Source organism: Saccopteryx bilineata, chromosome 1, assembly GCF_036850765.1.
Source record: "Saccopteryx bilineata isolate mSacBil1 chromosome 1, mSacBil1_pri_phased_curated, whole genome shotgun sequence".
Classification (NCBI taxonomy): Eukaryota; Metazoa; Chordata; class Mammalia; order Chiroptera; family Emballonuridae; genus Saccopteryx; species Saccopteryx bilineata.
In genome coordinates, this window is record NC_089490.1 from 26,124,276 (window position 1) to 26,148,855 (window position 24,580).

The 24,580-nt window shown below is 41.0% G+C and overlaps 1 protein-coding gene, 1 non-coding gene and 1 pseudogene across 2 annotated transcripts in view; all 3 read left to right on the top strand.

Moving 5' to 3' along the window:
- The first annotated feature begins 423 nt into the window (after positions 1-423).
- PTCHD4 (patched domain containing 4) overlaps positions 424-24,580 on the top strand; it is a 199,906-nt gene continuing 175,749 nt past the window's right edge. The window contains exon 1 of the mRNA XM_066252961.1: positions 424-852. Coding sequence (XP_066109058.1) covers positions 424-852 — 429 coding nt within the window. The remainder of the gene's footprint in view (positions 853-24,580) is intronic.
- LOC136320971 (lysine--tRNA ligase pseudogene) overlaps positions 6,608-24,580 on the top strand; it is a 30,443-nt pseudogene continuing 12,470 nt past the window's right edge.
- Positions 17,818-17,893, top strand: TRNAA-GGC (transfer RNA alanine (anticodon GGC)). The gene has a single exon. It is a non-coding gene; the product is annotated as a tRNA-Ala (tRNA).

Consider the following 24,580-nt stretch of genomic DNA (forward strand, 5'->3'; position numbering starts at 1 on the left):
CACATCTGTGGGACGCTCCGCACGGAACCACCTCCAGCGAGGGAGGCCGGGGGACTGCAGCAGCGAGATGAAGGGCTAGAGCGCGGGATCGCTGCTCACGCGGTGAGCGGGGAGCCCGGGCGGCGGCGAGGGCGCGGGGAGGCCGCCGGGGGGGGTGGGCCGCCGGGGCCCCCCGCCGCGCCCGCCGCTCGCCCCCACGCGCGCTGGCGCTATTTGCCCGCCTTGCTGCAACTTGCTGCAGTGTTTGAGAGTAGTAGAGCGCATGGAGGTGGGGCCGGGCAGAGACCCGGCGGAGTGGTCCGGGGTGAGCGCGCTGGAGGCTGGGGAGGCGGCGGCGGTGGGGAGGGGGCTGGCCCCGAGGGGGCGGGAGGCTAGAGAGGGGTGGGGGTGGGGGAGTAGCCTGACGCTGCTTACACATGTCACATGTGCTTTTTAAGACGGCCGGGAGCGCCTGCAAGCTGGATCTGGTGGAGGATGCTGCTGCGGCAGGTGCTTCGCAGAGGGCTCCGGTCGTTCTGCCACTGGCTGGGCTTGTGCGTGAGCCGGCACCCGGTCCTCTTCCTCACCGTGCCCGCAGTCCTGACCATCACCTTCGGCCTCAGCGCGCTCAAACGCTTCCAGCCCGAGGGCGACCTGGAGCGCCTGGTCGCTCCCAGCCACAGCCTGGCCAAGATCGAGCGCAGCCTGGCCGGCAGCCTTTTCCCCCTGGACCAGTCCAAAAGCCAGCTCTATTCGGACTTACACACCCCTGGGAGGTATGGCAGGGTGATCCTCCTCTCCCCGCCCGGGGACAATATTTTGCTCCAGGCTGAGGGGATCCTGCAGACCCACCGAGCCGTGCTGGAAATGAAGGTGAACCACAAGGGCTATAATTATACTTTTTCCCATCTGTGTGTGTTGAGAAATCAGGATAAGAAATGCGTGCTGGATGATATTATTTCAGTGCTAGAGGATCTCAGGCAGGCTGCCGTCTCCAATAAGACAACAGCCAGGGTGCAAGTGAGGTATCCCAACACTAAATTAAAGGTATGCTCCTCCTGCATGCTTCTGCCAATTAAAGAGGCAGCACTTCATTTCTTGCCCTAAACAAGCAAAGAAAATGCAGTGGTCTCATCCTTAACGACTCAGAAGCTGATGCTTCTTTCATTTTGGGGGGGAAAAGATGGGCAACTGAGTGAAGAAAACTGTCAATGAATGGTACGACTTGATATTGAGAAATTCAAAGCCAAACAAAACAAATGCCAAAAAATGAAAAAAAAAAATAATAAAGGAAAAAAAAAGTTGTTTCTGAGACCCTGCAATTACATCTTTGTTCAGGGTTAATAAATCAGTGAATGGAAGGGGGGAGGGGGATTCCTGAACAACATGGGGGATTTCTTTTCATTATGGGGTTCTATGTATTTCTTATTACTGATGACACATCCACCTGGTGCCATACCCACCTCTTTGCATCTTCAGCCTGGCTTGATTCGGACATGTGCGGAGTTTGTGGCTCAGTGCGCTATGAATGTGTCTGAGAGCAGTGGGTATGAATGTACTTGTGATTCCAGGAATTGTGTGTATGTGCGTTGGCATAGCAAAAGAAGCAGAAATTGTTTCTCTGTGTGAAAATGGGAATGTGCAGCTAATTGATATACTAGTTTACTGAGTCCTATTCTCTTCTTCTAATAATAATAAAAAAATAAATCCAAACCAAGGCAAGATTAGTATAACAGCAAAAGAAAAGAAAAAAATGCCCAGAGTCAGCAAAAATTCCAAAGAATGATTATTTCAGCACTAAATAGGTTGTGCTGTTTAAACACTCAATTTAAACTGTATTGTTCAAATGAGATTTTGAAACATCCTACACTGTCAGGACTGACCTGCTGCAGCCAAGGAGTCATGCATTCTCCAGGTGACTGAAGTTTCCGGGACAAATGTGACTTCCAGGAGAGTCACTGCACCATTTGTATGCTCAGCCCTGGGCGGGCTCAGCAGCTGCACAACCAAGAGTTCACAGGACAGGTGTTTCCCAGAAGAAGGAATTTTCTTTCTTCTAATGTGCATTGAGGGGGTATGTGTGTGCTTCCATAAGGATAAATGGATGGTCAACATGGAGGGAATCCTAATAGTTCTATTTATCTGATATAATCAATATCTATACACAAAAAATAATTTTCGTAGGATTTTTGAGATCAAAAGGCTTTTTCTCCTAAACTGAAAGAAGGTTTAAAGCACTTAGAAACTAGGGATTATGTTCAGGAAACCTCATCACCTGCTTCCTTTTAACATGTCCTTATTTAAATGCATCCTGAGGCTGACAGGGTTGCAGTCCCTTGTTTAGTTGAATAGCCTCCTGAGATTTAGATAAACTGGACAGATGTTTCATCAGCTTGAAATCTAGGTAAGGGCTTGTCTGCTTCACACTTATTGAAGGAAATATGATCAACATATGTGGTAGTGCAGCATGCTTTTTGTTTCCTGAACCCTTTGACATTGGCATTATTGCTTGCTAAAGGAAAGGATGTGGTGGAGAGTGATCTTCTCAAACTATAGCCTTCCAACTGAGTTTCTTTTTATGCCAGACGTCTGGCGTAAAGAAAGGTTTAAAACTCTGTTGTATTTAAACTTCAATTTGTCTTTTCTATTAAGGCTTGTTTGCAGTTATTGCTATGCATTTTTAGTTGGGTCCCTTATTTCCTTTATTCAGCAGTACTGTCCAAGTGTGAGAGCTTTGTCCAATCAGCCACTGTGGACGTTTTGTTTATCTGACTATATCATCATGCCGTTTATAGTACAGAACACTGAGGTCTCTAATTCACACATATGATAACCATTGGTTATGCTTCTGCGATTTACTAGGTGCGCTTCTAAGCACATGTGACAGAGTTTGAGGCACAAAAATCAAGGTCTTTCCCCATGGGGCTTAAAAGAAGTAAAAGTCATTGTTCCTACCCAGAGTGACTTGTAAGTAGGGACTCAAGTCTTTGGGTCCACCATTGAGCCAACACTGTCCTAGGCCCATAATAGGAGCTTTGTCTAAACTTTTTGCCTGATTGGTTGGTCAATCTACATCTTGGAAGGACTCAGTGGTTAATCATAAAGAATGGAGTAATTGATTATGAAAGTCAGTGTAGTAAGAATATTTGACTGTAAGGCCAGTAGTCATGGCCATCGCCACTGCCAGGCAGGTGCAGATTTATGTTAGATTCGGGCAGATGGTAAAGAAACAGCGGAGCCAGAGGATGGTGGGCTATTCCTTTACTCTAGTCTCACAACTGGCCGGTGAGGCAAATACACACAGGGCACCAAAACCCACTCACACATTCTCCGGTTCCACAACCAGGAGAATCTTTTCCAGTTTTTCCTAGAATCACAGGCCCCTACTAGTCTAAGTCACCTCTGGTTTCCCGTCTGCCAACATGGCTTCTTACTCTCTGCATAAACTGGCTTCTCTCTCCTTCCCTTTAATCTTGACTTCTTTTTCCTCTCCTTCTTCCTCACAAACTTTTCTTGGCATAAAAACCCCTGCTCCAGCAAACATTAGCATAACAATGACTCTTCTCAAGCAGGAAGGTAATTAGCAGATCACATACTTTGGCAGTGGCCATTTTTAACAATAAAAGGGAGCAAACATAAAAATCACATTTTACAAACTTATTTCCCAACATCCACTTAACCATAAATAGAACAGAATTATAAATTGGCTCTATAAACTGTAAAGACCTTATTCTGCTATATTCTAATGCCATTGTCTCCTCAAATGCATTGGCTTGACTTCCTCTGTATGACATCAATGATGTTCTTAAGCTATGTTTGGGTAAATGAATCTTTTAAGACTCTTCTGAGAACAATGGGTACTCTCAAGCATCCAGATGTAGTCTCACATAAGCTAATGTAGTATAAAATGTGATTTGTGCAGTACTATGGGTACTTAAAATCCTATCAAAGGATCTCCAGTGACTTTCAGGTTAAGAATGCCCTGGCACAGAGCAAGGTGAGATGGCCTTTTGTTTGAATTACATATTACTTGAAAATAATTTTAATTGCTGTGTGACAGTGATATTCAATGAGCATTCTTATGCCGCTGTTGCATGCTGAAGTTTGAGATTTGGGGAAAATTTTTTATACGTACATTTTTTTGGCTATCTAATTTATTTTGCTTTCCTCTGTCATCTTGGATCACTAATCTTTCCAACTCAGGACAATATGGAAAATTTTAGTGCTGGAAGATGCTGTTGGCCGGCAGAAAGTCAGAAGTTAAAGAAAAAAATGCAAAATAAATAGCAATGGCTGGATAGTGTGAGTAAGAATTGGCAACCTCCTGACATGAAAGAAGCCAGTAGGTCCGTGCTTAGAGATAGTTTGAGGATGTATAAACACTGATTGACAGGAAGGAGTGGTCAAAACTTCAGTTGTGACAATCATAAGGGCATCTCCCGAATATTATTAAGTCACCCAAGTAGTTCTGAGCACAGGAAGATTTAGAACTGCTGATAAACATGATTATCTTGACAAAATGATCCAGACGAGCAGGGACACAGAAAGTTGCTGGTATTAGATTCTAAAAAGACGCTCAGATAAAACCGGGATGAAAAAAAGCAGCAGTCAGCTTAGAATAATACTACAGAAGAAATGAAATGTACACACATTTTCAAAACCTGTGCAGAATAGAGGCTAAAATCTGAAATCCCCACACCTATATAATAGGAACTCTAAAACTGTGCCTCTCATTACCGTCTTTTTGTTATTATAGCTTCAATTAGACACAAAGGCCATGCTTATATGCCTTCTGTACGGACTCACATTCTTCCAGCCCAAACTTGCCTAGTTCTATATAGATAGTATTCATTCACATCAATGATTAGTCTCTTGATTCATTTATACATTTATACTGCCATATTGCAAAATCATCATCACTTCTCAACCCTCTGTGGCATTCTGTCATTTTAAAGGTATTCTCTACATTTTCCAAATTTCTACAGAGTACTCTTTGACCTCAATAATTTCAGAGCCTTTTTTCTTTCACCTATTAAAACATTCATTTCGTATAAATGGCCGGACTGAATTTTTCAGTTATATATATAACATGTTGAAACCAGACTCTTGATTAAAATGAAACAGACATTTGTTAAGCAAGGACTACTCTGGACTCCAAGAAATATTTTTACTGTAATCCAAGTGGCTCAGGTGGTTGCAGGTAATATTTTGTTGCCTCTTAGGTAGGTCATCATGACCGCACTTTTCCATCTGGCTTGTTCTAAGAAAGGAACAATTCCCATATTTCCCCACGTCTTTATTTTGGCCACAGTAAAAAACTAAATAAAGGAGAAGCAGACAAATGTGGTCGATGGTGAATGGTGAGAAAAGGATGGTGCATATTTGATTTCCTGGCAGCCTGTTCTTTTCATTAAATTTCATTAATAATACACCTGTAGACACATTTTTAAGTGGAGTGTGTGTGTCTCAATGAACCACATTTAAGAATAGGAACAAATCAACACTTCCTGACTTTTAACAAAATATAATATTTCTTTGGGTACACGAGGAATACATCTTCCAGAGCTGGAAGATGTTGCCATTAGTTGTTTAGTTCTGATCTCAATGGAAGGGCAACTTAAGCCAATGTGGAAACTGAAGACTGAAGTTAGGGATTTCCAAGAAAAGTTTTTCCATATAATTCTTTGCCTAATTTATTCTATTTTTAAAAGGATTTATTTATTGATTTTAGAGAGAAGAGAGGAAGAGAGAGAGAGAGAAAGTGGGAGGAGCGGGAAGCATCAACTCGTAGTATTTGCTTCTCATATGTGCCCTACCCGGGCAAGCCCAGGGTTTTGAACTGGTGACCTCAGCAGGCCAGGCCAATGCTTTATCCACTGTGTCACTAAAGGTCAGGCTACCTAATTTATTCTAAAAGCTCATACAACGTTCATGACAGGATCTTCTCTGCTATTTCGATGTAGGCTTACATTTTCATTTCTGTCTCTTAATAAGGGAAAACATGGTCAGCTTACTGTATGCTTAGGTTGTGTCTTTAGTGACGTTGGTGTTTTATACACAACAAGTCATTCATGTTAACAATTCTGAGCCAGAGGGAGTCTTTATTTCCATTTTAAATATATTTTAAATTTGTATTTATTGATTGATTTTTGAGAGCGAGAGAGAAACACCAATTTGTCATTCCATTTATTTATGTATTCATTGTATTTTGTATGTGCCCTGATGGGGGAATTGAACTCACAACCTTGACATATCAGGACGGTGCTCTAACCAACGGAGCTACCTGACCAGGGCTATTTACATTTTAGAGGTAAGAAAACTAAAGACCAAGAGGTTAAGTGATGTCTATAAGGTCCCCAAAGTAGTACATTTTGAAGCAGGGATTTAAATCCAGGTCAGTGTGGTATTGAACTTCATATTCTTAACCACAGTACCACGTTAGTTCTAGTACACCCTTCCCCATTGTTGGTAATAATAGCCCTTTGTACTAAGAAAGCACGAGGGCTGTAAATCCCAAGTCGTGTGAAATCCATGTAAAAGACCACAAATACCCTTTCACACCAACCCCATTCTCAGTCCAAGAGACCAGCCCTAATGAGGATGAGGTGAGGCTTCCATTCCCTTACTCATGAATACGGGAGGGAAACCTCCAGTTCGGGTAAACCCCCACTGCGTAGCTAATGTAGAACCTGCCACAAGAGTTTAGCAAATTCCTCCCGGGCAAATGATTTCACTTTTAATGTAATATCGCATCAATTTAGAACAAACTAGATGCTCCAGGCTAACTGAAAGTGAGAATCATGTAATGTCACCCAAGGTTCTGAACCACGGGCGTATGTGTCAGACAAGCTGGAGTATTTCTACCTTAAATAGGCATCAGGAAAAAAGAATTGATGAGATAACATGGGATGATATAATAATACAATGAGGACTATATTGAGAAATAATCAGGAGACTAAAGTTCTCACCCCTGTTCTTTAAAGAGCAATTATGTGCCATTGGACCAGAATCTGGGCTTCAAGTTCTAGGATTCTTCTGTAATATTCCACCATGTGGTAGTGTCATTACAGTATATGTAGGGATATATTTTAAAATATGTTTTGTCTGGAGTAAACTAGATTTTCTTGATTAGATTTGAACTATGCTGTTGAAGGGTGTTAATCATAGTTTCCTAACTAAATTGTTGCACACATATTTCCTGGCCACCGTAACAGGAGAAGTTTGTTTATTAAATTTTTCAGAGTGCCCAAGTAGGCAAAAGACTTGCTTAGTATTGGGACCTAGATCCTGCTCCTTTGTTTCAACAAAAACTTACTTACACTAAAGTAAATAATTTTTGTAAGTATTTATGTTTCTTTCCATTTTTGAAATTCAAAAATTAAGGAAGGGTTTAAAAAATGGATCATAAATGGTTCTCTCCATTGTTCTCATTTCCTTACCATCAGCTGAGCTAATAGAGGTTTCCTCAGTGGCCCAAAATTTCCAAGGACTTGGCAGGGGGTGAGGAGAAGGAAGAGACAGAGGAACAGCAGGATGGAAGTTCAGAAGGGACTAAGGTCACCCCCACCTCCTGCCTAAAGCACTCCTTTGCCTCTTCTGCTATGTTAAGCAATAATTAAGTCAAATGTTCATTTTTTTCCTTAATCTATTCTACTTTAAACATTATTATAACTGAAACAAGGTAGGATGTGCTTTTCAAAACATATTCTTTTTTGCAGAATATTTTTTATTTTAACCTATTAGTTATTACATAATGATTGGACCACGTTGCTTTTAATTCAGATTTAAAGTTGATCAGCATATGTTCAAAGCTGTCCCAGATGCATGGAGACATGTCTAGGTATGCTCAATGTGAACACTGTTAAAGAGAATATCTGGAAATTCCAAGACTCTAGATTTGCATGAGACAGCTCTAGATTGGACAGCAGGTCTATTTTTTCCTTGACTCAGTCCCCAGCATGGAATCATGGGAGTGACTCATTTCTCTGATTGTTTCTGCCAGTGTGAGTTAGACAGAGTTACATTCATCACAGCCCCGGCCCACACAAGCATTTAGGCAATACTTCTGACTTAAAAGCATGCCAAGTGGCATTACAAGGCACAAAAACTAATTTCGTTGCGTTTTCTAAGACCTTGCTTCTCAAAGTGTTGTGTACGGACCAGCAACGGCAGCAGCTCCTGGGAGCTTGTTAGAAATGAAAACTCCCCAGTCCTCAGCACAGATCTGCTGACCAGAATCTGCATTGTAGCAGGCTCCCCAGGTGAGTCGGATGCACTTGACAGTGAGCTTGAGAAGCCCAGGTCTAAAACAAAGGTTGACCTTAGTCTTCCTCACTCATGGCTTGAGTTGAAAGTAACGTGTTGATTCAGAACAAAAACGCCCTATGAGAACTGAGAGATTGAGCTCACAGCCCTGTCATTGAGTCCTGTGGTAGAGAACACTGAGGAAACACCTGAAAAAGTACCAAACAGCTGTTCCCTAGTGAGAAACCTTCATCCCTATCATCTCTCATGGGGCCTGTCACCTGGTTAAACTTACAGCTGATTACTGTTGTTCGAAATTTTCCAAAAATGTTGAAATGAAATCTACCACTTTAAGAAAAAAAAATCAGCAGTGTTTTTCTCAAGCCTCTCTGCAGTTATTTCACAGTAGTAGCAACTTGAAACCCGAGTTAGACTATTGCTGTCAATACTACGATAACGAGAACGTAGGTATAGGAGCTATACATAGGAGCCGAAAGAGTATTTGGGGAAAAGAAACACACTATTACAGTGGTGTGTATTTTGAAATTGGTCTTGCAATCCATGCTTTCCTTAGACAGGATTTTTATAGCAGAGCCGTTCATTGAAATCAACGCTTATTCTCTGTCATTTGGGGGAATTCAGAGCCTCTGAATACTACCTGATGAGCGGCTCTCAAAGTGAATGGACTCCGTGCAGTTACAGGGTTTGTGTTAGAACAGCCAGTGTTTTCTCTCCAGAGCTACCCTCCCAACATGGAGAGGCTGCCCCGGGGCACCGGAACTTTGCTGTCACCACGGAAGGAAGGCACAGTCCAGGCTCTGGGTTTGGGAAAGCAGAGACATGTTGAAAGGGTTCTCATAGCTGCGGAAGGTCTGAAAGCAGCTCCCAGTGTGCGTGGCAGATGGAGGACTGACTGGCTATTAGGGTTCCGCCTCCAAGATTACACTTCCCTTTGGATGTTCTCTCACCTCCCCAGGTCTCTTGATGACATGGAAGGAGAGCACGTTCATTTCTGATTGCCACAGCGGGTCACGCTGGTGTGGGCCAGAGACCCATGAGATTCAGAAGCCATTCATATGCACATTTGTTTGTTTGAGTAAATATTTTAAGGGTCTACTGTGTTCTAGGCAGTGGCGAGGCAGCAAGAAACAAAACAGATGTGATGCTTGCTCTCCAGGAGCATGAGCCTAGTGAACAAGACAAAAATCACATGTGGAAATTCATAATTACAGGTGGTGCTGGAAGGTTGGCTCAGCGGTAGAGCTTCGGCCTGGTATGTGAAAGTCTTGGGTTGGGTTCGGTTCTGGTCAGGGCACACAGGAGAAGTGCCCATCTGCTTCTCCACCCTTCCTCCTCTCCTTTCTGTCTATCTCTCTCTTCCCCTCCTGCAGCCAAGACTCCATGGGAACAAAGTTGACCCTGGCACAGAGGACAACTCCATGGCCTCTGCCTCGGGTGCTAGAATGGCTCCTGGCCCAATGGAGCAGCCGGTGGGCATGCCGGGTGGATCCCGGTCAGGTGCATACGGGAGTCTGTGTGTCTGTCTGCCTCCCCACTTCTAACTTCAGAAAAATACAAAAAATAATTACAAATAAAAATTCATAATTATAGGTTATCCTGGAGGAACACTTTGTGGTGCTGTGAGGGCAGGACACCAAGACGTAGGGATGTTAGAAATGACTTTGCTGAAGAGGTGACTGTGAGCTGAGCTGAAAGGAGTTAACAATCCTCAAGCATGGGGTGAAGGTAGAAGCAAGGGTACAATGGAGAAGACGTGGTCCCTTGGATGCATCAACTAAAAGCCAGTGTGGATGGATGTTAAAGCACGATGATGGTGAGGGTGCCAAGGGCTCTGGTAAGGCTTCCTTGAGAGTTGGTGGAACACAGTTAGAACAGAGTCTATGAATCTACATTTTCTGGGTTTATATCTTTGCTTGGCTCCGTTAGCTCTATGACTTTGCACAGATATTTTAACTCCGTAATTTAGTTCCTTCATCGCAGACCTACATCTTAGCATTGAGTGGATGAAATGTTTATGATACCTGAAGCAGTGCTTCTCTTTATGATACCTGAAGCACTGCTTCTCAAACTCCTAATCATCAGTGAGTGATTCTGATGCCCCTGGTCCATGCACCGCCCTCTGAGTAGGAAGTGCACACAGCACTTAGAACAGCACAGGGTTCATCATCAATTCTGAAATGCTAGTGGTTTAACTCCTGAAGCATGCATATCTTGCCCTTATTCAGATTGGTTAATTGACTTTCTTGTGAATTCATAATTAGATGAAAAATTCTTTATGCTTCAACCCTCACAGCTGAAAATCTATCATATGGTAGTTGTTGCTATTTCTTTAGTAAATGCAGTATGAGGGGCATAGATCTCTCTGCTTTTTGTACTAAAAGTCTGAGCTGCCTCCATGGTTAACAATATGCATGTGATGTCTCTTTGCTAAGTAAGGACAGTAAAGGGCTGATAGGGAAAGGGTGGGACTTTGGTTTCGATGTTCACTGGGTTTGGAAGTATCACGGAGGTTTCATTTCTGTTAGAGCCTTGACGGAGCTAGTCTGGACTACTTTCTCCCTTCTTCATTTCTGTGACATTTGATTTTTTCTTGTAGGTCTCTGATGGGCCTCGTCTTCTTACTGGCTCAGTGCCCTTACTATGCCCATATTTATAATTGTCCCCATGAAACCGTCTTGTTCATTGTTTGGTCTTTCAATATTCTCATTCAAACATCTGTTTGCTTCCATCTCTGTAACTCTTTTAATGGCATCTCTATTCTGTCGTGTACTCAGAAGCCAGTCACCCATGATTAATGCCTTCTTGCTCCCCAACCCAGCCAAGATATGTACAAAGTAATATCTAATTAACTACCAGGTCCTGAGAGCAGTCCTTCTCAAACTGTGGTCCTTGTACCAACAGCAGCCCCATCATCTGGCGAGTGGTTAGAAATGTAAATTCTCAGACCTCAGTCCAGGACTATTGAAACTCAGGGGGTGGGGCCAACAAGCCCTCCAAACTCTTCTATCTCCTGCTGCGGTATAGGGACCACAGTTCTACAACATGAGTGCTCCCCTTGGCTGAGGTAGGAGGGAGCTTTAACAATGCTGTTGTTCATGGGTCTCGTCTACGAGAGTCCGATTTAATTAGTCTGGAAGTGGCACAGGTATGGGGATTTTTTAAAGCTTCTCTTTTGATTATATTGATTGCCAAAATGGAGGCTGAGGCCTCCTTTTCAAATTTCTTTTCCTTTTCTTTCTCACCGTCTTTCCTTTGGGTCTTTGTTACTTATTCTATTTATGTGATAATCTGACTTCTCTCACATAATTTCTCATACTTGGAACCTTGCCCGTGTAATAGGATCATGTGCGTTTCTTGGTTATATTTTCCACTAACCAGATCCTAAGGCTTTCCATTGTCTGGAGAACAGAGTGCAAACTCTTGACCACGGCCACTGACAACTTTCCTCAGCCAGGCCCCCAATCTCACTTGGCCATTTTGCAGTTTCAGGCTACAACCAAACCCCAGTAAAGCCACCCTGAACGTTCCTGTTTTCTTACCTCCGTTTACACTTTCCACTGGCTTGGAATTTCTTTTACACTGTCAAACTCCACATGTCTCTTGAAAACTGACTTTAAAAGCCACTTTTCCCCTGAAGCTTTGCTAAGTGCTCCCCAAGGTAGAGAACACTTCCATGCACTTTGGAGGTACTTTGAATGAAGGCAATTCCCTTAATCACAATTTAATTTTCATTATAGGTTTGTCACGTTATTGCTAAAATATAACTGGATGTGCCGACCAAACAAGTAGGCTAGTAGCCTTCATTGCGTCCACTGATCTGCCAGGGAGAAGCTAGCCGGGAAATCGGAGGTCTGTGGGGCACCGTGGGGAAGGTGCAGGGGAGCAGGAAAGAAGCCCACCCCATCTTAGTCTGTCATTCTCAGGCTGTGCCTAGACCTGAAACAGGGATGGCCACAGAAAGATGTGACAGAGTGTTTTCCTGAATAGTCCTGAGATACCTGAGACACAAGCAACGTAGCTTTGGGCTTCGCGACAACTTGCCACCAGAAGAGGGAAAGAAAGAGAGAAACACCTTTCCTGCCTGTACACAGCACACGTGTGACTTCAACTCAGATGAGGCTGCAGGGAACAAATCATGGTGTGGGCACTTGGTAGGGCTGCCAGATACAGCCAATAAAAATACAAGGCACCTGCCCTGGCCAGATAGCTCTGTTGGTTAGAGTGTCAGCCTGAAGCACAGAAGTTGCTGGTTCGATCCCTGGTCAAAGCACATACAGGAACAGGTCGATGTTTCACTTTCTCTCTCTCCCTTCCTCTCTGGCTAAAAATCAATCAATAATTTTTTTTTTTTAAAGTACAGGGCACCCAATTAAATTTAAATTTTGGACAAAGAATACATTTTTAGTGTCAGTATGTCCTAAATATTGCATTATCTATAAAATTCAGACTCAGCTTCATCTGACAGCTGAGCACTCTGAGAGCTCACAGGATCACATCTGAGATCTCGGGGCAGACGTCAGAGTGTCCTGGGACCCGCTGCAGGTCTCACCAACACTAGCGACCACCGGTCAGGGGGCTGGCAAGGGAGATCGAAAGGTCTGCTTGGGAAACAAAGAAGATATGCTAAGGACTCCCAGAAATGCATGGGGGGAAATTCGCAAGAGCCCCAGAGTCTCTGTCTCATTCAAGTGGGGATGTAAGCAAGCGAAATTTAAGTTCCTTTTATTATGCCCTCATTGCATACTCTGGCCTTAGGAAACCCAAGTTACATTTATGGTTTTAATAGTCCCAAGTATTGATTTGCTAGTAACATGAAAATTGAATTAATAAATGGAAAAATTTATCCAAAGACTACACTGGATAAAGATTCCATTTAGGAATAATGTCTTTTATATCTTATCCATGAGAAGATGAAAAGTATTTATAGACAGAAAACTTTAAAGAAATTAAACTATAAGATAAATAGAACCTGGGGGACGTAATGTACAGCATGGTGACTCTAAGTAACAACACTGTATTGTATCTCTTAAAGCCTTTAAGAGAGGAATGTTAACTAAACTTAGTGTAGTGAGCATTTCACAGCATATACAGTTATTAATTCATTGTGTTGCACACTGAAAACAATGTTATATGTCAGTTAAATCTCAATTAAAATATTTCAAAGAAACTGCCCATATTAGCCAAGACCATATCTATACTAAAACATCCATTTAAATTTTTTTTTTCATTGATTTGAGACAGAAAGAGAGAGAAAGAAAGAGAAAAGGAGAGAAGGAAGCATCAACTCGCTATTCCACTTAGTTGCTCCACTTAGTTGTGCACTCACTGATTGTTTCTTGTATGTGCCCGGACTGGAAATCGAACCCCTGACCTCAGTGCGCTGGGATGACGTTTATCCACTGAGTCACCCAGCCAGGGCCTCAGACAGGGGTCCCCAAACTACGGCCCGCGGGCTGCATGCGGCCCCCTGAGGCCATTTATCTGGCCCCCGCCGCACTTCCGGAAGGGGCACCTCTTTCATTGGTGGTCAGTGAGAGGAGCACATTGACCATCTCATTAGCCAAAAGCAGGCCCATAGTTCCCAATGAAATACTGGTCAGTTTGTTGATTTAAATTTACTTGTTCTTTATTTTAAATATTGTATTTGTTCCCATTTTGTTTTTTTACTTTAAGATAAGATATGTGCAGTGTGCATAGGGATTTGTTCATAGTGTTTTTTATAGTCCGGCCCTCCAACAGTCTGAGGGACAGTGAACTGGACCCCTGTGTAAAAAGTTTGGGGACCCCTGGCCTAAGACAACCATTTTTTATAAATAGAACAATTTAGGTCAACACTATGGGTCCAGAATTTTTTTTTTCTTTTGTAATGAAGGAACTATCATTATTTAGATTTTTAAAAATCATTAGATTGGAAAGAAGGTTATTTATTTAACTGCCCATTTTGGCCATTTGAATATAGTAGGATTGAGAATTTCATAAGCAGAACTGCTAAGGGTTAAGAAATGTAGAGGAAATGATTTTATCATTTTTATTGATGCAACAGTAGAGATTAAAATTAGTTTCTTAAAATATAAGGAATTGAGCCTTGGCTGGATAGCTCGGTTGGTTGGAGCATCCGCCTGAAGCTCAGAGGTTGCTGGTTCGATCCCTGGTCCAGGCACATGTGGTAACGGATCAGTGTTTGGTCTCTCTCTCTTCCTCCCTCTTTCACTAAAATAAACAAATAAAAATTTTAAAAATGTTTTAAAAATCCTAGGGAATTGGGTAATGAAGAAGAGAACTCTTGCTCTCCTTTAATAAGACAGAAGGAGAAGAAGAGAAGAGACAGCGGGTGCAGAACAGTGGAAATAGTGGCAAGCCAGAATCTGAACCGGTAGACAGATCAGGTTATTACCCTTTTCATGCATGAAATGTTGCATTAAAAACAAAGATGCAGCATGCTATGAACTATTTGTAGGACAGCGCTAATAAAGTGGATGTGCTATTTAGCACCCGTCTTATTTCCATTCAAGATTATAAAGCTTTTAAGGGCAGGAATCGTACTTTTAGCTTAAAGAAGTGTGGGAACAGTTAAATTTGTCATTTCTCTTTTCCTAGGAAGCAGGGCTTCCTGCACAAGCCAATTTGGGGAATGACCTCCATCAGGCCGACTCCTGGGTGGGTGGGAGGCAGAGCTGAGCAATGGAGCATGAGGACAGGGCTAGTGGGGCACCCGCAAGTGCCCCTGGAGACAGACACGCAGCCCACCTCAGCACCCAGGGGAGCGAGAAGCCCAGGGTCTGAACTAGTTTCTGACCCCTTTTCATAGGTAGAGCATGCCTCTCTAAGGGAATAGCACATCAAACTGGCTTAGCAACCTGACTTTTATTTTTATATCATCTTTTTAACCATTTTTACCTTGGGGAATAATTTTCAAGGAATTGAATTTTTTTCTGGACTGAAAAACGTGAGACTTTTTTTTTTTAAATTAACTAACCATATCTTATCAGCATGTCTCTTACTAAACAGTGTTCAAATTGATAATTTAGTTAACTTATCTCAGCAATTGTTTATAAACTGATGTGATTCTATTTGTCTTCTTCTTGATTGAAGAATATTTTTGGTAATTGATAACTAAATTGTTAAAAGATCCTCACTTATCTTTTCCTCAGTTTAGGATCCTGAAACCTTATTGATGATGTTAAAATTATAAGCATGAACAATCTGGCCCATTTGGACTAAAGCAACAAATGTTTTTATTGTAGCAGGTCTTATTTCTGAATGAATTGAGATAGGGGAACTGCTTACACATTGAGTCCCTCTTTTAAAATTTGTAAATAATAACTAAGAGGATACTGAAAAAGAAACAACCTATGTTTGAATTTAATTTCTTCATTTACTGTCTGTGTGACTTCAGATATGTTACTTAATGCATTTGTCCCTGTCTTTTATTTGTTAAAAAATAATATTATTATTATCCAGTCTGCTCATTTTTAAAATTTCTGGCACTTTGTAGTTTCTTAATGAATTGTAGCTACTTTTATTATAAATCCTGCATCATAACCAAGGAAAGATTAGAAAGCCAACTGAAAAATCACTTACAACCCCAACGCCAAACTGTAACAATTTATTTTTATCTTTCACTGTAAAATACACAGTGGATGTCTTTTTTGATCCTGTTTGTTTTTATATGTTCATAAGCTTTTTCATAATTATCATTTTATTCCATGATAAAAGTAAGTGACTGTCACATAGTTTACTTAACTGTTCATCTATTGTTATCTTTGGAGTACTTCTGGGGCAGTGCTTAAGGGGCTGGTTTTCATAATCTTCAACAGGCATAAGGAAGAAAGAAAATATTCTGGCTGGTCCACAGAAGCCATAGGAAAAGAAAAAAGTCTTTTATGTGATCTAAAATGTCACTTTCATAAGTATGTGCACTTATGAAATCAAGATACAAATATAGGTCAACAAGTTCCAGAGAAGCAGGTGTCCCAAGAAAGAGCTTGGATAGAAATTAGAAGGACCCGATTTATTTTTAGACCCACTCTCAACTGCTGTAAATTGCTTTGTTAACAACCACATCCAAGATTCAGCTCCTAAAACTACTTTGCGGCTTATTCTACTACAAAGTAATTTTCCCTGCTTTTCACTTGCTATATAGCTCAGTGATTCCCAGAAGAAACACTTCAAGAACTTTACAATTATGTGATGCTTGGGGCCCCTTCCTAGACCAATTGAAACATCGTTTCCAAGGAAAGGGCCCGAGCATTGGTATTTTTAAAAGCTTTTTGTATGATTTAAGTGGATAACCTGATCGAGAAACACCTTGGACCTTAGAACCTGGACGTCTGACCTTGGATCTTAGACCAGAAAGAGCTTCCCCCATCCCATGTAGCTCCTTTGCACTGTGTAGGTTGAGAGGATAAGGGAATAATCTGCTTTTTCTGAGTCTCAGCTGCAGGCTCAGTCTGGGGTCTCAGAGAAGGGAGTATTTGCCCTGAGGCGAACACTTGCCGTTGCCCCACCAGGTAAACTGCCTCCATGGGAACTCTGTAGCTGAGATGAACAACCTCACCCTTTTCTGTAATTCCCTAATCTGGTTCTGACTGCCTAGAAATATGATGTCTTCATCAATTCGCTATGCTTCAAAGATGTCCTAGATTGCTAGTCATTGGGAAGATATATCCCTTGACACTTTAAAAGGCATCCTTACTAACACATTTCTGCAAGGAGATTAATAAAGAAAATGTTCGGCACATAGTAAATATTATTATGGTGATAGAGCCAAAGGTAATAATTCATGATAACTCCGAAAAGTATGTATAATACGAGGACTTGAAATAGACTTAATTTTTATTAAATTGTTGTAGCTCTTTGATTTCCATCAGGATAACCTAAATTCCTTCAGAGGTTGAGGTGGCCAGTGTTTGCTAATTTGTAACCAATTTGTTAATGCTATCTTTTGCTAGCCCGTCCTTTTGAGAAGCACATAGGAGATAAAGAAATATGTGTTGAATGAATGGCTTTTTAATGATCACGTTGTGAATATTAAAAGAACGTTAAAGAATTTAAAAATACTCCCAGTTTTAGCTTTAGCCAGAATTTACTCACTCTTCAACCAATGCCCACACCTTCCGCCTTTTCACCTGTAAAAATAATATGAAACTTTTCCAAAGATAATGAGTTCAGGAAAGGTTAAGTAGTAATTTTAGCTAGTTTGTGACTTTTAATTCATTCATATATGGATCCTGGCTTCCCTAGATCAGTGTGGCAAGTCAATCCATATTAAACAATGTTTAATTAAAGGAAAAGTATGTTCATTAAAGTACAATAAATATTTAAAGTAATTTCAGCTACCTTAGGAGCCATAACAATCTGAGTGCCCTTCATGGGTCAGTAGAAAACTTTTCCATTACCATCCCAGTGGGTTAAGAAATCTTATGCTCACTCTCTTATTATTTTTTAATGGCAATTATAAATCACTTGATATAGTGAGGTGAATGGACGTGCTCCTCGTCAATCCTAATGGTGCGATGTGCACCACCGGCCATTGGTAACTGGAAAGAGGATGTTACAAAAAGAAAGCCACTGGCCCTGGCTGGTTGGCTCAGTGGTAGAGCGTCGGCCTGGCATGCGGAAGTCCCGGGTTCGATTCCCGGCCAGGGCACACAGGAGAGGCACCCATCTGCTTCTCCACCCTTCCCCTTCTCCTTCCTCTTTGTCTCTCTCTTCCCCTCCTGCAGCTGAGGCTCTATTGGAGCAAAAGATGGCTCGGGCGCTGCGGATGGCTCCTTGGCCTCTGCCCCAGGCGCTAGAGTGGCTTTGGTCGCGACAGAGCGACGCCCCGGAGGGGCAGAGCATCGCCCCCTGGTGGGCGTGCCGGGTGGATCCCGGTCGGGCGCATGCGGGAGTCTGTCTGACTGCCTCTCCGTTTCCAGCTTCAGAAAAATGCAAAGGAAAGAGAAAACAAAAACAAAAACAAAAAAACAAAAAGAAAGCCACTAATTTCACTCCCCATTACCATCTTTATAGTGAAACGTTATCTTTGGCAAAAAAGTAAAAAACATTTTACAAAGTTGAATCTCTACTCTCCTTATATTTTGCAGAGCCATATTAAATAGGAAATTGACTCCTCTTTTATTTACTGTTTTAAAAAATATTAAGTAGTTGTGACATACCTTAAATGAGTTTGATAGAAGCATCCTATTAGGTGTATATATTTTCCGAAGGCTTTATCGAGAGAGATTTTGGAAGGTCATCTGATCTGCAAACTTTAGAAAGCCCTGTTATATACAAAGTACTGCAATAATTTACTCACTGATTAGTGTCTCTCCAGAAGAAAATTATTCGTTAAATCTATTCTGTTTGTTCTTCCGTCAATGAAAGAGAACCTTGGTCATTGCTGTCATTTTTGACTCATCTTCTACCTGTGACTTTGGAAATGGTCATTATGTTCTCCTGGCCTTCTCCTCTCTGGCTGAATAATCTCTCACACAGAGACCTCGTTCTCCACCTCACAGCCTTTGTGCTTTTAGCAAACTTTTAAGCTGGGGAAATTGATGTGTCACCTGAATCTTAAACACATATGTTGTATTCTTTATAAAAATATACAAGAGTTTTCCATGCTCCAAACCTTCTCCTCCATGTATTTGTCTTATCTCAAGTGAATAACTGTACCCAGCAGATGGATTCTATGTTTACATTGTTAGAGACACTGGGCAAGGCACTAGAGTTAGAGAGATTAGTTACAGATCTTCCTTTTTGAAAACCTGCAGTCTAGTGAGGAAGACATGAAAATGAAAAGGTAGTCCAGGAGGGTAGCTTGAATCTTAAAGGTTAGTTTAAAATAATTTAGGACTCTGAATAATATAAAATTGGTGCTACATCTAATTCAGCCTTCTCAGGACTCCATAACAAAACAAACACTCTTTATTGGTGGGAGAAGTCTTTCAGAGACATTGATTTTAGTTGGAAATAAATGTTTTCTTTTTCAAAATGTATTCATTAAAATTGAGGTCAGTGGAGAGCTGCTCTCCCTAAGCAGAGAAATATTTTGCTATGATCAATTACTCTGAAGGTTATGAAGTCAGCATAAAATCCCAATAATGCTATAGACTTAAAAAATGAACACAAAGCAGGAAAATTTTATGGGTATGGACCAAGAAATATCAAGATGAAAAATTATGAGGTTATAAATCACCCACAAGACCTGGCTAGAAAATTGTTGGATAGTGGAACTTTCCACGATCCCAAAAATGATCCTACCCTCAAGCCTTTCTTCCCTAGTGTACAGGAACTGTTAAGATAATTGTGGGATTATTTAACCAGCAAAAAAATAAGCATATATACAATGATACAACATCTTTTATAAATTGTGAAGCAGCCACAGCTATGAGGCTGAGCATTTTTAACAAGGACAAAGAATAAAGCTTTTCTTCCTACTTTTGTTTTGGGTAATGTCTGGTTTAAGAAACGTCTCTGATTTAGTGCCCATTTGGGTGATAAATCATCTTTTTTTATTCTCATTAAACAAATCAGTTTATACCTTTAACAAAAGATCACAATAAATCTATCTAGAACAAGATGTGTACATATATTCAAGAAAAGGTATCTTACATGTTTAGCGATCAAAAGGATGTTTGATGTATGCTTCTGAGCGCTAATGTTTATGTACAAATTGTAGGACCCTAAGCCTCTAAGTTCAGAAACATAAAATAAAACTGTGCTTTTTTTCTTTTTTTTCATGAGTATTATCTGTACTAGCAAAGTGAAACCCAGCATTAAATGATTGCCCAGTGTATTCAGTCATCGTGAATAGAAAATCTAGTTATTTTTATCTGACTGCCTGACAGCAACACTTTTATTTTGCTTTTCTTATCTCAGTAATTATTTCAATCCTCTTGGGTTTTGTTGTTGTTGTTGTTGTTTGTTTTAATTTAGACATTATAAGTCAGCAAGCTAAGAAGTCTTCTAATTCTTTTGGAGGCAAGACAGATGAAGGCTTGTCTGATGTGGACGCCTGGGAGTTCTGCCACATATGGTGACGTGCACTGACAGGACTGAGGCTTCTGTGTTATTGGGAACAGGGACTCATCTGGTCCTCACCAATAAGCCAGTGACGCACTATTTTATGCTATCTTTGTTTTTTCAATGGGGAAACTCAGGCCCAGATGGTTAAGTAACTTGTCCAAGCCCACTTGGGCTGGAGTGAAGCCAGTATGCTTATTACAGTGCCTACATTTTACTCCGAAACCACTAACCACACATTGACCACACAGGTCCTCCAATCTTTAGTTTGGTTGCATGTAATATTTCTAAAGTTATTCCTGATGGCTTTCATAGGAAACTCAAGATTAAAAGTGGAAAGGATACAGTGGTATCATCAAGTTCATCCTTACCCAGAACTAATAAAAGTATATTCCTTAGAGCATTTTTTCCAAAGCAATTTAAGCAGTTTTATTAAGTATAATTTATGTGCACCTCATTTAATTCATCAAATTTCTGTCTCTTTTCTTGGAATACTCTTCTAAAGCCTTAATAAACCTGACTAATATAATGACACTTCTCTATTATAAAACTATTTCTCTTTATTATAATATTCCATTATTTCTCTTTTTTTCCCATTAACAATGCAAAATGACCCGAAATAATTCTTCTTTTTCTAATAAGTCATGTTGATACCCAGTTGTTACAAAGGCCAGAAATCAAAGTCCATATGCTGGCTTTGTAGAATAGGAACCTTTGTAAACAGAAACATATTTGATGTCATTTTAAAACGACCTCTTCCTATTCCAAATTTAGACCAGAGAAATCTCGCAGCCAAAGGCCTTCTAATGTTATTTAATAACCACCATTCTGAGGATGCCCAGAATATATGAAGATATGATGAACAAACATTTATAGAGTTCTCATTATGTGCGAGATAGTAATTGATTGTGTCTTTCTGAAGCCCTGTGAAATAGCCTCCTGACCAGCAAGACATTTACAGCTCAGTTGACGTGTACATACGTGCAGTGAGTGGATAAGGCAGGAAGTGCCCAGTGGCGGATGCAGACGGTGCTGTCCACAGAAAGGAGTTCAGAAGAACCACAGATCACCTGTTATCTTTCCCTAAGGCTGTTAGGATGAAGTAGGATTTGAGGTAGTTGCCAAAACAAGAGTTGGAATCAGCAGGAAAAGAACAGTGGAGACAAAAGAAGAGCCAGTCTTAGAGTCTTCCCACGTGCATGGTAAATCAGCGTTTTTATTTTTATTAAACACATGGGATGATTTTCTAGAACTGGCTCAGGTGAGCTAATTAAAGTCATAGAAAGCCCTCTTAAAAACAGTTATTTATTAGATTCCCCAAGTATGCCAAATTTAGGAGAACTCAAGAGTATTTGTAAATTCTCTACGTCAGGGTTTCTTAACTTCAGCGCTGTTGACATTTTGCGCCTGCTAATTTTTTGTTGTGCGAAGCTGGCCTGTTCATCGCAGGGTGTTCAGCAGCATCCTGCCTCCTGAGGATAATCGTCTTTGTACCTAACCTCGGCCCCTCCTAGTGCATGCCCTAAGCGCTCTGTTTTAGTGGCCTTGAAGTGTGTGCCTTTCGTGTCAGGAGCACTCGGTCCACTTGGCAGGGCGCCGGGCTGCGGTCTCTATAGCGTTTCTAGGATGCCCAGTGCTCTCCACTGAGAAATGCCCACGGATATCTCTTCTCCATTGAGGAGCTGCCCTCTAGTCTTGTTCACTTGTCAAAATTGTAGTCCCTTTTAGATTAGAAACCTATTTCCATGGCAAATCCCCTCGGTGGGGAAAGCTCATCATTTAGGAGACGGCACAGCTGGTGCTTCCTGGATGTTAAATAATTTATCTTCCTCGTTTTAGAGAGTCAGAAACAGCCGAGCCGAGATGCTAAATCCTCGAGGTAATATTGCAAAACCTCGTCCCTGGCACCTAGGAGGGGAAAGGCACACTAAATCACAGAAGCCACCCTCCGCAGCTCCGAGGGAAGCTGTGCAGAGAGTATTGTTTGCCAACTTGATTGCTCCCCATTTTGATAACACAGGGGGAAGCTAGGTTGCCTTGGACAAATATTTTGAAACTGTTTTAAGCAAAATCGGCCATTCTACATGTTCAATATTGTCATGCTTCTGTCACTCATTCATATTGTTCATTTTCCATGCGAAATATTTTGACCTTTCTAAAAAATACTTTCCCTAGATCTCAGGAAGTAGTCATGGAAAGGAAGGTCCACCTTTTGAATGGCAGTTTCTAGAAAAGAGATGACATTTCGGCAGCCGCTTGATGATACAGATTTCTCATTCGGTTCTGTTTCCCCACTTGCCAATTTATTGCACCAATTGTCCTAGTGCCTGTCTCAAGCTCATCGTGGGTTCTCCTACTACCTTTGAAGCTACGTAAATCCTCTGGAAGTCACAGCTCCTACAACAGTGTTCCCAAGCAGTTCATGAACACTTTTCCTGGTAACATTGCTCTTCGAACTTTCATTTCTGGGCCCCGAAAGTGGCAAACTTTCTTACCAGAATGCCTGGTTTTTTAGAACTTAATGAGACAATATACTTTAGATATGACACAGTGTATGCTCAGTTCAACCAAGTTTCATGGATTGTGGGACTCAAATGAGAACTTATAATGCTCAGTGATTGCAGAGAGCTTTATATTTTAATCGACACTGTTTGAGGGGTTGACTCCATACGATATAAACAGTCACAACTACCAGACCTCCCATTTTGCCTTTGGTCAGGCTTTGTTGTTTCAGGTTAGCCTCACTGAGAGTAGCTGGAGACAAAGGTGAAAGGTAATGGAAAAAGTCTGCATGCAACCACTGCAGTTATCAAGCAATATGAATCTCTAACTGATAACTTAGTTCTTTATCCAGGGGGGAGTTTCTCAGGGTACACAGATTGACAACAATTGAATTTCCCAACTGAAAACTGACCTGCTGTGATTTGTCACGAGCCTGTTCTATTGAAAAAGATATAGTCATCAGAGCAAGCAAGAAAGGAAGAGCAGGCGAGTTCTAATAAACAAAATCTCATTTTGGATTCATTTATTAAAGTCTTCCCTCATCTCATAAGAACAAAAGAGAAGAAAAACATTCTGGTGATGGGGCCCACGGGCCAGGCAACCCAATATTCGAGCTCTGACGATGAGTCCCAGACACCCCAAGCAATATTCGGTTTCTGGCAGGGGTGCCTTGGGAGCTGTTTGGAGCTTCCACACTTTTTTTCCCCTTCATGATGTTTTCTTCGGAAGTTAGCAATGTTACCTGAGCTACTCCAGCTTCTTAATTAGCCTCTTACTTTAATACCCAAATGATGGGCATTTAATACAAGCAGGCCTCCATTTTATTATGTTTCAAAGATGTCTTCCTTGGGAAACCTCATTTTATTTCATTTGAAAGTTGACAAGTTTGTATCGTAAACCAGACGCAATGCTGCATGTTAAGATATGTATTATTAAATACGGTGCCAGACCTTTAAAAGTCAGAAGAACAATGGAAAAAGCTGTTTCAATATATTTATAATATCGGTAAGTTTGGAAGCATACCATGGAAGGAAACTAGGAGTTACTAGAGAAGTTCATAATAAGCTTTCTTACAGATAATATATAGTTAATACAGTGAAGCTACTAGTTTCTAACTAATTTTAAGATGTAGAAAAGAGTCAACCCATCCTATCAGTTAAATGTATTTTTGCTTAATTTAAAATGAAATCACAGTGTGGGGAATATAACTGACCCTTTTATTCAGAGGACACTTGGGAGATAGAATTCATTCAAAATGCCTGTGGGACTGGGATTCCCAAAGAGCTAATTGCATCTTGAATTCTTTTTTTTTTTTTTTAATTTTTTAAAAATTTTATTTATTCATTTTAGAAAAGAGAGAGACAGAGAGAAGAGAGAGACAGAGAGAGAAGGGGGGAGGAGCAGGAAGCATCAACTCCCATATGTGCCTCGACCAGGCAAGCCCAGGGTTTCGAACCTGCGACCTCAGCATTTCCAGGTCGACGCTTTATCCACTGCGCCACCACAGGTCAGGCTTGAATTCTTTTATTTCTAGAAAGCAACAGCTCCAGATAGGAATGAATGAGATAAACAAATTTAAACATGGGCGTATATCCGGAATTAGTGACCTAATAATAGGGGACAAAAAGGCCCTAATCATAAGGGAAGACATTTGAAAATTACTTAAAGGAAACTCATTTCAAGATTACACATTTTGGAGTTATTTATTTTCCCCTTTTGTTCTTCCAAATGGCATATTTATGTGTTCCCTAACATTATTTAATTTGTCAGTGTAAGTATTCACTTTCTAACTTTTTATTTTCTTCAAATATCTGACTTTTAGGGG